This window comes from Pimephales promelas, chromosome 1, assembly GCF_988280905.1.
Source record: "Pimephales promelas chromosome 1, fPimPro1.hap1.1, whole genome shotgun sequence".
NCBI lineage: Eukaryota > Metazoa > Chordata > Actinopteri > Cypriniformes > Leuciscidae > Pimephales > Pimephales promelas.
The window spans coordinates 28480307-28497039 of record NC_142769.1 but is presented as its reverse complement, the minus strand read 5'-3'; the positions used below and the strand labels follow the sequence as shown (position 1 = coordinate 28497039).

Sequence of the window (16733 nt, the reverse complement as noted above, 5' to 3'; positions counted from 1 at the left end):
CAATAAAATAACTTAAACCAGTCAATAACAATGGTCAAATAATACAATAATAATAATAACAGTTTGACAGTTAATGATAATGAACAAGTTGCATGTTTATTATGCTCTGTGTGCTGACAGAAAAAGTGCAAACGCTTAATATTGATAAATTATAATATAGGTAATACAAAAAATAATAGGTAATACAACAATCTAGTTTAATCAACCCCCAGCTGTAGACTACATATTTTTGACAAATTGACAATTGGATAATGGATAACAATGTGTTGATACTAGAGAAAGAGAGGATGGGACAACATTCTTAAGGGTAACACCCAAGTATGAGAAGAAAGTTGATTTTAACTAGTATGAAACACAGTAATCTAGCTCAGAACTTAAAAACATCAAAAAACAAAGCAAACACACAGGTATTAATATTCCTATAACTATTTTAATATCAAACGTGTGTGAAACAGTGTTTATGTGTGTGTGAGTGACAGAGACAGACAGGTCAATTCCCACGACTAACTTTACATTATTTCCACTCGACGTCACTGGCGCTGCCATTCTGCTCTCATCTGAGGTAAAAAAATGTCCCGTGCTGCGCGTGCACGGTGCACTCGCCTAATCTGATACTGTGGGCGATATTTTCAGCGCCCCCAAACCATAAAATTTGACGACGCTGATTGGCGAAATATAAACTTTTTTGCATAGCAACCGGGGAACCATTGGCTTAAATTCCAGCACTGTGGGGCTGAGCGAACTGGCGCCCTGAGAAGACAGCCTATTGGCTATACTACTACACCAACATGATAAAAGTAACGAAAGTGAATGCAAATATCATTCTGGTGAGTTCAAAACACTTTTCAAAGTAAAACCATTATTAGCATATAATTAACACAGATTATTTTTCAAAATGATAAATTATAATATATATTTAAAAAACAGACAGACAGGTCGGAGGGAGGGCGGCGCCCCAGCGCCCTCTATGGGCGAGCCGCCCCTGCGATCCTACTAATTTCCAAACAGAATTTTTAAAATATCGCTTACCTCCCCTTTAATATAAATTAATCTTTATTTAATTTATAGGCTACTGTGAAGACTATGGAGTGTTGATTTTTCAATTTCTGTACCTGAATACTACCTACCCCGATAAACCTTAAGCACTGTTTGATTTAATTTGTATATCTGTCTGCTCTATTGAATTTATTTGTAGTAAAAAAAAATGCCTGGTTACCACAAAATATATCAAGAGAATGATGAGAATGATTTCTGAAGGATCATGTAAGACTGCAGACTGAAGTAATGATGCTGAAACTTTTGATTTGTCATCACAGGAATGAATTATATTAGTTATTGTAATATTGCAATATTGTAAAATTTCACAATATTACTGTCTTTATTATATTTTTAATCAAATAAAAGCAGGATTGATGAGAATAAGAATCTTCAAAATCATTTAAAAAATCTTACCAACCCCAGACATTGAACATTAGCGTATGTTTGTACCCCAATACAAGTGTTCGAAGTTTTTAAACAGTCACATAGAAACTGGTCCTATAGTGCTTATTTCAAGTCTGGCTCCATCCCAAACTTTCACACACAATCTCACTCAGTAAATAGTGCGCAGTCCTTCACCTCCCTAAGTAAATGATTGCTTTCCCATGATCATTCAGCAGTTAGCTGTGTTGAGATGGGCATATTGGGCGGTTTCTCTGGCAATGGTTTCTTCTATCCCTCTCACTCTGTACTTCTGAGTTTTCTGTTGGCCCACACACACCTGTCATTTCTAACCTACATAAATTTGAAAGGAAGAGTTCCAAAGAAAGAAAGACGGTAACCCCTAAAGTTACTACTCGGCTTTCTCCACAGAACAAGAGCCTGTTAGCTTAGCTTCCAAAAAAGATGGCTGTGTGTAATCCCAATCCTCCATAATGCATCCGTCTGCGTATTTAGTACCTTTTTCCATATTTTCAAAGTTTCTGCCGGTGCAATCAAACGCACCGGCACTGATCTGTGATAGGTTTGTTAGCGCATTAGGTCCAACTCCCTATGGCCGGGTTTGAAAGGGTGGGGACTGGTGCTTGTAGACTTTAAATTCCCCCTCTTACACTTCCTCCTACAATGACGTAAAATGAAGATTTTTGCATCGTAGAAGGAAGTGAAAAAGGTAAATGGCAGTTTTCTCTCGTCTCAGGGGAAAATGAGAGAGTGTTGCATGACCATTCAATAGTATAACTGTGTTTCTAACAATGTAAAGCTTAACCCATTTGTGCCCAAATTTTTCTGAATGGTTTCATGCATATAGTCGTGTTAATAATGTCCTATGTGAACATGTTCTGCATTTATTTCCTCAGGTTTTTTTTTTTTCTTCTTGAAAATCGTATTTTAATGTGCGGCAACTATAGTTGCCGGTGGGCAAATATGTTGTATGAACCCCATCAATGTTAAATATGAATAGGAGGAGAACATTTGGCATCTATCTCAAAATAACTGCTTTCAACAGATCAATCTTTATTCATAAACAAATTTATTGTGTATAAAAGTCGAAGAATGTTTGATGCGAACCCAAAAAGCGGAATCTATAGCTTATAATGTCTTGAATATAAAAACACAACAAACAACAAATCCGTTTGTCTTAAACCTTGTGTGCTGTTTGGGGTCTTTTTGACCCACATTTCTAACTTTCATTTATGGGGATAACATGGACAATTTGACATGGTTTAGTGTAAGATTTTTGCCAATCTTTTGGAAAATGCCGTTTTAAAAGTAACAAATTATCACTTTAACCAGTAGATGGCTGCAGAGCTCCACTATTTGCGATTTGCTATATTTGACTAAATGAAAGACATATTTTCACAAGTTTTTCCAGTTGTTTTCATATCTAGATATTATGAAATCACAATTATAACAATAAAAGTAACTTTTTGTCGAAGTTTAGGCATTTTTTGTACTGGAAAAAATCTGTTTTTCAATAATGTTATCGAATCAAATGATTTTTGTCAATGGACAAAATTCATCCTCAAAATCAGAAAGAACACAGAAATTTGGTGGCACACTTCACACAATTTTTTGAATTATATGAAAAAAAGATGTTTGAAATAAATTATAAACTCTAAAGACTGCAACTTTTCTCTTTGTAACATCATGATCAGGTTTGGTTCTAATCATAATGTAACATTATTGAAAAACTGATATTTTTTTTTTTCAGTACAAAAACTGCTAAACTTTGACAAAAAGTAACTTATATTGTTATAATTATGATTTCATAATATGTAGATATGCATATATCAAAAATGTAATTTGTTGCAAAGTGTATATATATGTATATGCATATTGCATAATGTGTATATATGTATAATGTATGTATATATATATATATATATATATATAAACAAATGGCAAAATGGCAAAAAACTAAAATAACAGTGCATAAAAGGGTAAACTTATTAAACAAGTCCAATAACCTTGAATTATTAACCTATTAACACAGTATACCCCATTTCCCCATGATATATGTACTTACAAGGCATTTGCCCACCGGCAACTATAGTTGCCGCTTGCACTTTTGACTAAGTATACAAAAAACTATAGATCTATTGTAAGATTTGTTTTGTTTAGAGGATTCTAGAGACCTTCATGATTATATTGATATATATATGTCAACAAAAAATACTTATTAGTAATATGAAAATTTGCTTTCTTTGGGAGGGTTTGTCTTCGCCATGCTTCCTGGAAGTAGGGGTAGGAAGTTGACAGCCTCATGTGACAGGAAGGAAGTGAATACCTTTTTTTTTTCTTGAAATCCTTTATTTGGTTGTTTCCTTGCATGACATTGCGACATTCAACATGGATAACATCTAGAAAAATACTTACACAAGGAAAATGACAACTATACAAAGCGGCAACTATAGTTGCCGGTGGGCTTAAATGGGTTAATGCAAAAAGGTGGAGTGTCCCTTTAATATACTTTGTTATCCCTTTAATCAAATGTAACACCAAATAAAAAATCAATTAAACTTAACTTGCGTTGCATAAACTTAACTTCAAATCGTTGACTGCGATTTCACTTTTTTCATTTTAAATAGTGTGTAATGTTGCTGTTGGTGCATGAACAGTGTCTGCAAAGTTGCAGCGCTGAAAGTTCAATGTAAGCAGAGATATCGTCTTTTTAAAATCAGGAAGTATAATTGCCTACAAAAACGACTCGATTGGGACTACAGCTGGGTTATGGTACGTCACTAACCTACACATTTGCTTCAACCCTCCCTCCGGAATATGCAGAAAAGGGCATGCGCATATTTCAGCAGCTCTAGCTAGTCGAGTGAGTTGTTCATCCAGCTGTCAGGTCTTCTGTAGTCGAACTTCCCACAGACGCTGTACTTCGTCAACAATGGATCCAATTTATGTTTGATTATGTTCCTGAAAATGACGATCGTAATCTAGCTCTCTGTGCTGTGCATTTTACGGAAGACAGCTTCCAGAATCTCCACGAGTTCAACACCGGATTTAATAAGAAACTGTTACTAAAACGTGAAGCAGTTTCAACTTTAAAACCAGAGGCAGCAGTTGTTGGGCCACAACCTGTAAGTAGGCTAAGACTTAATCATTTTAAATGTATTTTCATGTATAATTCCAGACGTAGCCTTGTGTTTTATTTTTTTCAAATGCCAGCGCTGCTTTTCAAATGCAGGCTACTAGTAATGCTATTGTGTCTACGACAAACGCATATATGGACCTGAATTTTGTATAAGTACTAATGTTTAACATTAGTAGCCAGTCAGTTGCTATTGTTGCCAGTCAGATGCTATTGTGTAAAACAAACGTGCACAAAGTTAAAAAATGTAGCAAATTATCATTCAGAAACGTTTAGTGAGAGCCGTATGTGGTGAGGTTCTGCTTGACTCGCTTCATCGCCGCTTTCTCGGTCTGATTCTGCCTCAAACTGATACTGCAGTTCGACACATATTTACTTCTGGACCGGAGCTCATGACATGCACGTTTCGCCCGTAAAGGTAATGGGCGTTAACCTTCCGGACATCGTGAGTGACGGTTTAGCCAATCACAACACACCGGCCCAAACTAACCAATCTGAGCCCACTACATGTTTCTGAGGGAGTGGTTTCATAGAATCAGGAAGTGAACCGCTCGTTCGAGGACAGAGGAGAGCGCGGCTTACAATAAAGGTGAAGTTTTTGAAAAATAAGACTTTTAAAAAAAGAAAAACCACGAATACATGTTATATTGCACCCCATAAACACAATCATGCAAAGAAAAAAAGCAGTCAACCCCCCCCCCCCCCTTTAATACTAAAAACTGTTTATTTTAAACCCCCCCAAAAAACCCCAAAAAACTAAAAAGTAATCTGTCTTTTGTAGTTGTTTAGGCTCATTTGAGTAAACACTTGTTGTTTTGTTTGGGACTGGCCAGTAACTGAACACTATAATCAGTTATGCACTTGTGAATGAGATAAGTGGAGAGGATATCACAGTGGCATTGTGTGAGTTGAGCAAAGGAAATCAGGTCTATGCAAGTGTCTTATTGACCTGCGTGGATGAACGGAGTCACTAATGAACCATTTCATCCATCATCAGCCCATCTCTCTACTCATTAATAATCCACTGCTCTTACTATCTCTCTTGCTCACTTTCCCTTTCCCCAATTCCTGCTCTCCATCCTTCCTGACCTCATTTCTCATCTCTCTTGTATCCCACATTCTTGCCATCTTTTATCTTCTTTTATCTTCTCTCTTTTTTTTGGCTAGCTTATGTCCTTTGCTTGAGAACAATAGAAAAGTCTTCCACTCTGTTGGTGCCTTTAGTAGGTGGAGCTAAGTTGTTTTAGTTTTGATTGACAGCACTGTGTGCGACTTCAGAGGCTTTGTCTCAATGCTAAGGGGAAAGAAGAGGGAAAAGAGGGGATGGGGTTCATTCCTAGGAAGGACCCTCAGTGTAATCTTCACAGGTCATTGGATGACGAGAGAAATGCTCCTCTTTAATTTTAATTTTAATTTTGTTTCAGTATGTTTTTTGTTTGTTTGTTTGTTTGTTTTTGTCTGTGTTATGCGTCAAAGTTTGTCCATATGTGGACTTACCTTTTTGGTATTTTTTTTTTGTTGGGGGTGGGGGTACTGATTCAGTCGACCCCACAATTCCCTGTCCTCTTTTCTTCAGAGCTGAAAAGAACCACCATCTTAAAGCTTTGTTTGCCCACTCCTCCCCCATTCTTGCCCCCCACCCGTGCCATCCTTTCGTTCAGAGAGAAGGATGGAGGCCATGAAAGGGCCACTTTAGCCAAGTAACATTTTTAAAACTTCTGTGCTGTTTGAATTTTGCATGAGCTATTAAAGGGATACTCAACGTTTTTTGGAAATAGGCTCATTTTACAACTCCCTTAGAATTAAACAGTCAATCCATTCAGTCGATTTTCTGATATTTAGAAGAATATCAGTAACCAGACAGTTTCTGGTCTGATTGACTTCCATAGTATATATTTTTTCCTACTATGGAAGTCAATGGGACCAGAAACTGTCTGGTTACTGATGTTCTTCTAAATATCAGAAAATCGGTTAAATACATTCGAAAATGGTAAGACCCAAATGTTTAACTCTGGGGAGTTGTAAAGTGAGCCTATTTCCAAAAAAGGTGGAGTATCCCTTTAAGATGAGCACTGTGATTGATGACAATGGGCATGTCATTAATGTTTTAAGGTCAGGAGTTTTGTGCTCTTAGTAGACTTAATGCATGTTTGCATTGTTTCTGGATGCATTAAACATTAATACTATTAATGTTATGAACATTGAGGCAATTAACAAGATTCCCATGAGGTAGGTGTTGTAAGAGTTTAAGTTTGAAATTATAGCAATAAAATAACTAGAATTTTAGTGATTTGCATATTTTATTTTTAAATATGCCAACATTCACTTTTTAAGGGTTACTAACAAAACCAACTTTTTTTAGTTAATGATCTGTAAGAATGGGGCTTTATTAATTTATTAATGCAACATCAAGGCCCGCAGTAATGGCGGCGCTGTTTTATTTCCGTGTTTCACCGGATTTGTGTATAGAGCTGGTAAGTCCCGCCCCTTCCGCTAACCCTGCTGGACCTCTAGATTGAAAAATCGTCAATGCAAGTGAATGAGAGAAAATAATTATTTTGTAATCCCGTTTGAATTTTGCAATGAATGTGAACATGTGTTGTCTGTGAATTTTTTTTATATAATGTTTCGTGTTTAAAAATGCTACAATTTAGCAGGTAGATTTTTCATATGGTTAAGACTTTGTGTGAAAGCACTTTGTGGACTACAACACTCTGCTGCTTCGACGCGTTTGATATACATCACCACCACTAGCACACGGATACCGCTAAACAAACCATTGTTTGAGTGGTGACATTTGGGTACAAAACACACAGGCATCTCGGTCTAATTCCTTAGATTATCGCAGCGTGATTTGTGGAGAGAAAATGTGTTATGCGGTGACGTCACATATGCAACGTGTAGTCTTTCTCGTCATGTCTATTCCACAACTGCTAGCCATAGAATCATACAATAAACTGTCAAACTCATTACATGAGAAATATAAAAAATTCACAGTCAACATATGTTCACATTCATAGCACAAATCAAACGGGATCAGAAAATAATTATTTTCTCTCATTCACTTGCATTGACGCTTTTTCAACCTAGAGGTCCACTTGGAGTTTTACGGATGGCCGGGACTTACCAGCTCTATCTCCGCTGGGGTCTGCCAATTTTCTCAGCATTTTTCAAATATTGCCAGTGGGTGGAGTCAGGCTCTGACCAGGGGTCAAACCAGGGCTCTGACCAAAGTCAAACAATTTTATCACTTAACCCTCTGGAGTAGGCTGTCATGCCGGCGCGACAAGCTCACTTTTTTTCTTGTAAGTGCAAAAGAGACTACTCTGCTGATTTTGATCTTGCATATACGTGTTATACATTATTCGATCCTGTTAAGTGTCTATTTTTTTATGTATACTCACAATAAAAACAATGTGTTGTGCTTTTTGTCGAATTAAGAAATTGGTTTCTATTGGTTGTATTAACATTCCTGTTGTCAATTATTATTTTAATTTTTTTGTAGGTATTTATTACTCTTTCACTGTTAACTTGAGCTAGCAGTACTTGAATTTGTGCTCAGTTTTTGAATGATAAAACCCATCTTTGATTTGATTGGCCATGTCAATATGTAACTTAAAACTTTTTCTCATGCTAACAATAAACAGAGCAGTGCATATTGGGTTGCATCTCATCAACAATATAAAATATTGGGGTGGGGGGTGTTGACAACTTGGCCATATTTTTTGTGTGTGTCAGACTTATGTCATGGCCATGCCGTACAGTAATAGTGACAACTGACAAGGTGGAGGAAATATAAATAGTGTGATACTGAGATTTGCATCTGTTTGTCAGTGTAGTCGGGTGTTTATATTAATCTTCTTCTGGCTTTTAAAACATTACAGTCTTGTCGTCTTCCGTGCTGTCTGTTTCAAGGATGAAATGATGTTTAGTAATGTTGCAGACGAAGGGGTTAACTCTAATGGTTTAATTGGAGAAAGTCATGGGGTAAGCAGTCACTTGACTAACACACTGCAGCCTCTGTGCTGTCCTGGACACTGAGCCAACATATTCCACCCCCCATCTTACTCCTCTTTTCTCCATCTCTATGCATGGGTGCCTTGCTCTGACAGAAGAAGGAAATGTTAGTGTATGGTTTGATTTTAATTTTCAGCTATTGTGTTCATGTCACATAAACAAGGACAGTAGTACAGGCTGTAAAATATATTTTTTGCACTCTGGCTGGGTGCAATCACTACAAGTGAACTAGAGCTGCTGTTCGATGGAAGAACTCCAACAATCACATTCTCATTAAAGGGATACTCCACTTTTTTTGGAAATAGGCTCATTTTGCAACTCCCCCAGAGTTAAACTGTTGATTTTTACCTTTTTTGAATCCATTCAGCCGATCTCCGGTTCTGGCAGTAGCACTTTTAGCATGGCTTAGCATACATCATTGAAGTGCACAAGACCATTAGCATTTCTCCCAAAAAATTACCAAAGTGTTTCGATATTTTTCCTATTTAAAACTTGACTCTTCAATAGTTACATCGTGCACTAAGACGGACGAAAAATGTAAAGTTGCGATTTTCTAGGCTGATATGTCTAGGAACTATACTCTCATTCCTGCGTAATAATCAGGAAACTTCACTGTCGTACCATTAGTGCAACAGGCGTACTGTTATGACGCAGCGCCTGAAAATAGTGCCCAGCTTCCAATGTGACCGGGACTAAGTTTGTGTAGTCATTACGCCTGCTGCATTCAGTCGCCATGTCTCAGTGCTTTCATGAAGAGGACGCAACTTCACGCCCTTAGTGCATCCATGCGCATTCAGAACCGGGTTTGACCGGGTATTCGGTACCATCGGGACTTGGTACCGTGACTTTTACAATTTTTTAGTACTGGCTTGGTTCCAAAGTACCGAATATTTTGACAACACTAGTGGATAATTACTGTTATAATCAGTAATTATCACTGTTGCTGCTGTTTTATAGACACCGTTTTTATTTGACATTTAAAGCGGCACTGCTTTACATAGTGAATTATCATGGCTTATTTAAACCCATTGTCCGGCATGGTCAGAATACCTGTAACTATTGTGTGTGTATGTGTGTTTTCTGCTGTGTGAAACTAGCATCTGCAAACAGTCAGTGCACTTGACATGAAGCGAGTTTGGATTAAAGCCAGACTTTTTGACTGTAGGGGGAAGTCTGCTGTGGGACATGCTTCAGTGCGAGCTCGGCTTCTTAACCCTAAAATGACAAATGGGACACCCTACTGTCTTTTGGACTGAACAGACATGCGCAAGACAGCAAGTGCATGAAGTGTGCCAGGGTAATGATGACTGACTTTTGTTCTGTTTAGTGAAGTTTATGGAACAACATATCGATGCTGAATGTCTTTGCAATAGTCACCTGTTGTCCATTCAGAAACGCAATTGTCAGAGGGACATGAGGCATGTCTGACCACCAAGTCTGTTCACACGCAGGGTACGCAGATGGATTACTGGACAGTGAAAAGAGTGTCTTTTTGAGTCTGTGAGTGTTGTAGATTGGTAACTATATGGTCTTGGGCTTGCCTGGCATCTGGCTGCAGTGATGAATGGGCTGCTTTGTGTGTGTTTATAATCAGGCCTTTACTAGAGAGCTTCCTCCCCTCTAATAGACCTCATGGCTCCCACTCAGGACGGCCGGACTAGCAGTCCCGCTGGCCATGCTCTGCCCGTCTCCCAACGTGTTGATAATTGAAGGAAGTTAGTGCTGGTATGTGTTTTTTTGGCCTCTGTGTGAGGGCATCTCTGTGTTTTTGAGATGTTGTGTAGTTCAACAATGTGTCATCACACCACTTGTTTTAATTATTTCAGTCCTGTGTGCAGCAGCTGCACTGAGTTTATTGCTTGATGCGTATGTATATTTTGGTCTTGTTTCTTACCAGGCTCACATTTCCCATCTCTTAGTCATGTGATGCGCGTCACCTGCCACCATGGCTGCCCACAAAGAACCACTGAGGTAAACAATAGAAGGCTGTGTTTCCTCTCAGATGATGCTAATGATTAATCAACGATTAATTAATTGTCGATGATAATTTAATCAACTTATTTATGTTGTCGATTAAGCAAGGTTATCATCATTAGAGTGCATATTTTTGGGATGTGGCACAGCTCAAAGTGGTACGAACCTTGAAAGTAGATGGATGGATTTGAGGTTGCATTGCCTAATTTTAAAAGTGTGATCTTATGAGAGAATCGTCGTTCTTCAAAGAAACATTGTTCTCATCCTTCATTTTTATTTTGCATCTGTTTTCTCTTTTTACAAAGAGTTTTGATGTTTTGTTTTTTTGTATGTTTTGTTTTCTTTTGCACCAGTGAATCAGAATTTCTGTTCAGAGACCACAAGCAACCACACACACACCGCGGTATCAGGCTTGTTCTTGGCAGTACATAGTAAGACCTCTGTTGGTGCTGTTCAGCAGAGAGGAGAGGGCATGATGGGCCGCGGCAGCAGGAATGTACTGAATGTGACCAGCTAACAAGCAAACTCTTGATAGAGATGCCTGGCGTTCTGTCCCTGACATGCTCACTTTTTAGAGAAGTGTGTGGAGATGAGCTCTTCTCAGATTGTTGAGTACTACTTAAGTATGCAAGATGTTACTTTCAAGTCAAAAGAAACTATTTTTGTCAAACTATCATTTGCACTATCAAGTGGACAAGTGGAGGAATGCCTGTATAAATGAATCACGGTGTATAGGCGATTTCCTTGTTGTAAATCTGTCATTTCATCCAATGTTTTTCACCATGCAGTTTGTCTAGTTGTGCTTGACCCATCTGGATTTTTCATTGTTACCAGGCATCCTGGTTTCTACAAATCTGTCAGAATATAATGCCTGTTATGCTAAAAAAAAGTGCATTTACTGTTATGTCAGATACCAATTTGCCTGTAGTTATTTTTCACATTTCATGACATTTGGCAATAACCAATTGACATGAGCTCTTAAAGGAGAGGCGCTTTTCAAGAGAGTGCTCTAAAGAGGCTGTTCACCACAAAATGAAAATTATCATTTGCTCCGCCTCATGTTGTTTCAAACCTGTATGGCTGTCATTTCCTCTGTGGAACATAAAAGATTATTTGATTTGATGTGGGGTTTTTTTTTTTCATGTAATGGAAGTCAGTGGTCACCAAAATGGTTCTTTCGAATATCATCTTTTGTGTTCCGTAGAAGATAGAAAGCCATGACGGTTTAGAATGACGAGAGTAAATAACTGATTATTTTTTGGGTGAACTGTCCCAAAAACTACCCTTTTAGGGGTTTAATCTTTTTATAGGCTATTTTAGGATGGTGAACTCACTGTCATGTTCAAGAAACCAGTTTGATTTGAGTTTTGTGTCGTCGCATTAAATGATGGGTCACTGTGGTCATAAAGGGTTGGTGATGGTCAGCAACAATATTCAGTTTGGCTGTGCTATTTAAACGAAGGAGCCCAAAGTGTGTCAGGAAAATATCCCCTACACCATTACACATCCAGCATCAACCAATGACACAAGGCAGGATGGATCCATGCTGTCATGTTGTTTACGCCAAATTCTGACCCTGCAATCAGACCAGACAACGTTTTCCTGATCTCCAATTTTGGTGAGCCTGTGTGAATTGTAGCCTCAGTTTTCTGTTATAAGCTGACAGGAGTGGGACCCGGTGTGATCTTCTACTGCTGCATCTGCTTCAAAGTCCGATGTGTTGTGCGTTCATATATGCTCTTCTGCAGACCTCGGTTGAACTAGTCCTTATTTGAATTACTGTTGTATTTCTATCAGCTTGAACCAGTCTGACCATTCTCCTCTGATGTCTGGTATCAACAAGGGATTTTCGCCCACAGAACTGCTGCTCCCTGGATGTTTTCTCTTTTCTGACCATTCTCTGATCTCTCTTAGTTAAGTTAAAAAGCAATTGACTGGTGTACATAATAAAGTGACCAGTGGGTGTATATGTGATTCCCTTGATGAACTAGTCTGGCCAGTAAGTGTGTGTCTAATTCGTACTTTCTTTCCCATTTAGCCTTTCTTCAAACTGCACAATTTGCGAAAGCTGGGCCTCAGTGACAACGAGATTCAAAAATTGCCGCCCGAAGTTGCCAACTTCACACAGCTGGTTGAGTTGGACATCTCCAGAAATGGTATGCAAAGCAAAGTGCCTTGCTCCGGAAAAATAGACCTGCTCTCTCAAACTGCTCCAATCTAGAGATATTTACTCACGTTCTTCTTACACATCCTGTATGTTTCCTTATACAGAGCACTGGAATGTTTTCTTTGAGCCACGTCTATTTAAAAAATGTACATCAATTTTAACGCCCAATTGTCTTCCTCGTGTGCCTCTCACAGCCCGAGGCACATTCACTGTTAGTATCAGGATTGACTGTGGGAATGTTGCGCATGTTGGTCTGTATTTAGACTATGCAGTGTTATATTCTGCAACTCAGCAAATGAAGCACCTCTTGCTGGGTCCTGTATGTGTGGCTCAGATCCCATATAACACACATTCAGACAACTCTCACCACAGTCAAATCACCCTCTTCTCCCTTTCTTTCAGGCCATCTGGTAGCCATTATTAAGAAGCCTGAAAAAGTTCTTATTTTGTCTTGATACTCCTTCCATTATATCTTGCTGACTTTGCTTCTCTCCCTTTCTGTCTCAGATATTTCTGAGATTCCTGAAAACATTAAATTATGTCAGGCCTTGGAGATTGCAGACTTCAGCGGAAACCCCTTGACCAGGTTAGTGGGTTGGAGGAACACCCAAATTCCTCAAAGCTCTGGCTCATATTAACTGACTTTATGAAAGATGTAGAAAAGTTGGGAAGGGAGAAGAATTATTGATATTAAAACATGGTTACAAATGATCATATGTTTTGTTAAAATGCTGTTATGTTATTTTTATAGCCATTGGAGGATGTCAACTACTTATCACACGAGTGCTTCCTACTCCTTATTTACATTTAAGCAGGAAGACGACGAGTGGTGTAACTGCTTTTACAGTTCAAGCCTTTTCCATTGTGCGTCTTATTTTCTTTTTGTCTCTCGGTCTCAGGTTGCCTGATGGCTTCACACAGCTCAGAGGACTGGCTCACCTATCACTCAATGATGTGTCACTGCAGTCTCTTCCCAGTGACATAGGAAAGTAAGTCGATATGAACATGCTCTGTTGCCAATTTTGATTAACCTGTACATGATTGTCTAATCATTCACAATAAGGTTTATAACATGCTTTTAGAAATTTTCATTTCAGGCTGACTTTAAAATCGTTGCAAATCTACAAAGCTGTCATCCTATTATGTATCAGTTATGTCATACATGTATATGGTACTGTATGCTTTTATGGAATATTTAACAAACTGTATGGATAAAAGGAATGTGTATAGAGGAATGCATGTGCATATTTTAGAATATTTAAAATGTGTATAATCACAAAAGGCAGTGAGAATTATAAAATAGAGCGGGCATCCGATCCACATACAGACACAATCTCTCTCATCTTGCACATGTACACATGCGGTTTTGACCATCGTTGATGTCGTACAGATGGAAGAGCCCATTACTCTTCCAAATCAAGTGACACACCATTCAGTCTCATTTTTCTTTTTCTCCTCTCAGCTTGTCAAACCTGGTGACTCTAGAACTGAGGGAGAATCTACTGAAATCTTTACCCTCGTGAGTATTTTCCCAATAAATTACTGTCAATAGATCCACAATGATCATGCTCTGAATTAATCCCCAAAATCTTTTTAATTAATGCAAAGCAAATGACATCAAATATGAAATGTCTCTATTGTCCTCTAGTTCTCTTTCCTTCCTGGTTAAACTGGAACAGCTGGATCTGGGCAGCAATGTACTGGAAGTTTTGGTAAGAAACAGATGGTTTTTGGTCATATATCTCAGCAGTCCTGAGATCAATTTAGTTGTTTTAGCTGTTAAATACATTCATGCCATGTTTTCAAGTTTATTTAGAGCATGTTATTTTTGTTTGCCCCAGTGGATCTCTGATTATCATTTCCTTTACTGAACTAACACCTGAGCACCTGCTGAGGAAAATATAGATTAATATTATAATTGGTTTCTTTATTATGTGCTGCTTTTCATATAATTCCTATTTTCTCCCATGTCCTGTCTTTAATCTGCTTTTTATATTTCTTCCATTCAGCCTGACACACTTGGGGCACTGCCCAATCTTCGTGAGCTATGGTTGGACCGAAACCAGCTCTCCTCACTACCTCCTGTGAGTATAGACGGCTTCTGATTGGCTGATTTTCATATGGGTCATTTGTCTGGATGATGTTACATATCTAGTTTAAATTCACACAGATGTTGTCCTTTTCAGACATTGTTTACCTTCGGTGCAGTTTATTGCATTTGGCTTGTGCCTGTTCTGCTGATAACTGGAGTGGAAAGTAAAGTGCCTTAATTCACTTTCGGCTGACTGAAAGATGACCTCTGTGTTTAATAGGAGCTGGGAAACCTGCGGCAGCTGGTTTGCTTGGACGTGTCAGAAAACCGTCTTTCAGAGCTTCCCACAGAGATCAGCGGCCTTATTGCCCTCACAGACCTGCTGCTCTCGGAGAACCATCTCGAAGTCTTGCCGGACAGCATTGGTGAAACTCTATATCCCTCTCTTACAAACATCAATAAATACTAGATTGTGCTTGCTTTTGTATGGAGACATAGCTGCGTTACAATAAACACATTGTCCTGCCTCTTATTCATCGTACTGAAAACGATGTGCTGCCCAGTCTAAATGAAATCATATGGTGACAACCTCATCTTTACTCAATCATCGTGTTTGATTTCAGTCTGCTTCATTATATGCTCACTGGATGTTGACATTTAACTTATTAACGCATGAATGTTGTGATTAGCCTGGTGAACATTTTGAAAATGCTAGTTTTGTCAATCTCCCCCTGAGGAGACAATGAAAGGTTAAAATATTTGGTTTCTTTTAGGACAATAGGCACAATTCTAGTACTGTAAAGGTGTGCAAATTGGCAAATTAGAACTTTTTTAAACCATTATGGTCTTAGTTGATTTTTAATTCTGTTTCTCTTTTCTCTAATCCACTGAGAAACATTTCTGTTGATTTGAGAATCACAGCACTGCCATCTAGTGTCAACAGACTTATTTCATGTTCTTACATCTTATGTATACTGTTTTATGTATTTTTCTTTTTCACAGTGATGTTTTTGTCCTCTGTGTTCATCTTAAAACTGTTTTGATTTGATTACAGCTGTTATTGAGTATGTATTGTCTTTGTAGTTCTCAAAGCATAGGTGGAATATTTATATCCAGAATGTATTTTCAAACAGGCTCACTCAAGAAGTTGTCCATTCTGAAAGTGAACCAGAACCGCTTGGTGCATCTCACAGACTCTCTTGGCGAGTGTGAGAACCTGACAGAGCTCATGTTGACTGAGAACCTTCTTCAGGTACACAACCCTCACACCACCTGATCTCTGTACTGTCTGATTTCATTTTACTTACTGGACTTTCTATTTCTGTGAAACTGCTTTTGGAGCCTTACATTATATTTTCTGTATATTAATATACTGTCACAGTGCTTTTTCTTCCCTTACATTACATTTGCATCTGTTTGTTTTAGGGTTATAAACTTGGATCCAAAATAAGTAATTTGGGTGTTTGTGTCGATCAGATTTTTTGGAATTGAGGGTGGGGTATTATTGTTATTATAATATATTTCTTTATTGCTTTGTTTAATTTTAAATCTATTAAAACATGTATATATTTATTGTTAAAAGGATTTTTTTTTTTAGTATTGTATAGTCAAGTTGATTGGATTCCATAAACAGTCCCTCCAGAAAAACACGATTATGCGATTGCATGATTTAGTGCATAATCACATAATCAAGTCTGTATATTTATGCGGGGGCCTCATGTTTTCAAGTACGCCTCACATTCGCCACATAAATTGCCGATTTCCGTGCAAAATATGCGGGGCTTGCATGATTTCATAATCCTCATATTTTCGTTGCAAAAAAAGTCACATATATCTTAGGAGAAAGTTAAAAAAATGTTGCATTTGCTTCACACAGGAGCAGTCATTTCCTTCTGTTGCCATGGGAACGTTATGAAGTGACGTAATTACACGACGTGAACATCATCGAAAAGCTGTAAAACAGAACA

General features: G+C 38.1%; 1 protein-coding gene across 15 annotated transcripts in view; it reads left to right on the top strand.

The window, feature by feature from the left end:
* The window catches only part of scrib (scribble planar cell polarity protein), a 125218-nt gene that overhangs the window by 33169 nt on the left and 75316 nt on the right, over positions 1–16733 (top strand). For all 15 annotated transcript variants that reach the window (XM_089129385.1, XM_089129386.1, XM_089129393.1 and 12 more), the window contains exons 2-9: positions 12606–12723; positions 13242–13320; positions 13634–13723; positions 14197–14253; positions 14383–14446; positions 14744–14818; positions 15047–15191; positions 15900–16018. In XM_089129385.1, the coding sequence (XP_088985511.1) occupies positions 12606–12723; positions 13242–13320; positions 13634–13723; positions 14197–14253; positions 14383–14446; positions 14744–14818; positions 15047–15191; positions 15900–16018 (747 nt within the window). The remainder of the gene's footprint in view (positions 1–12605; positions 12724–13241; positions 13321–13633; positions 13724–14196; positions 14254–14382; positions 14447–14743; positions 14819–15046; positions 15192–15899; positions 16019–16733) is intronic.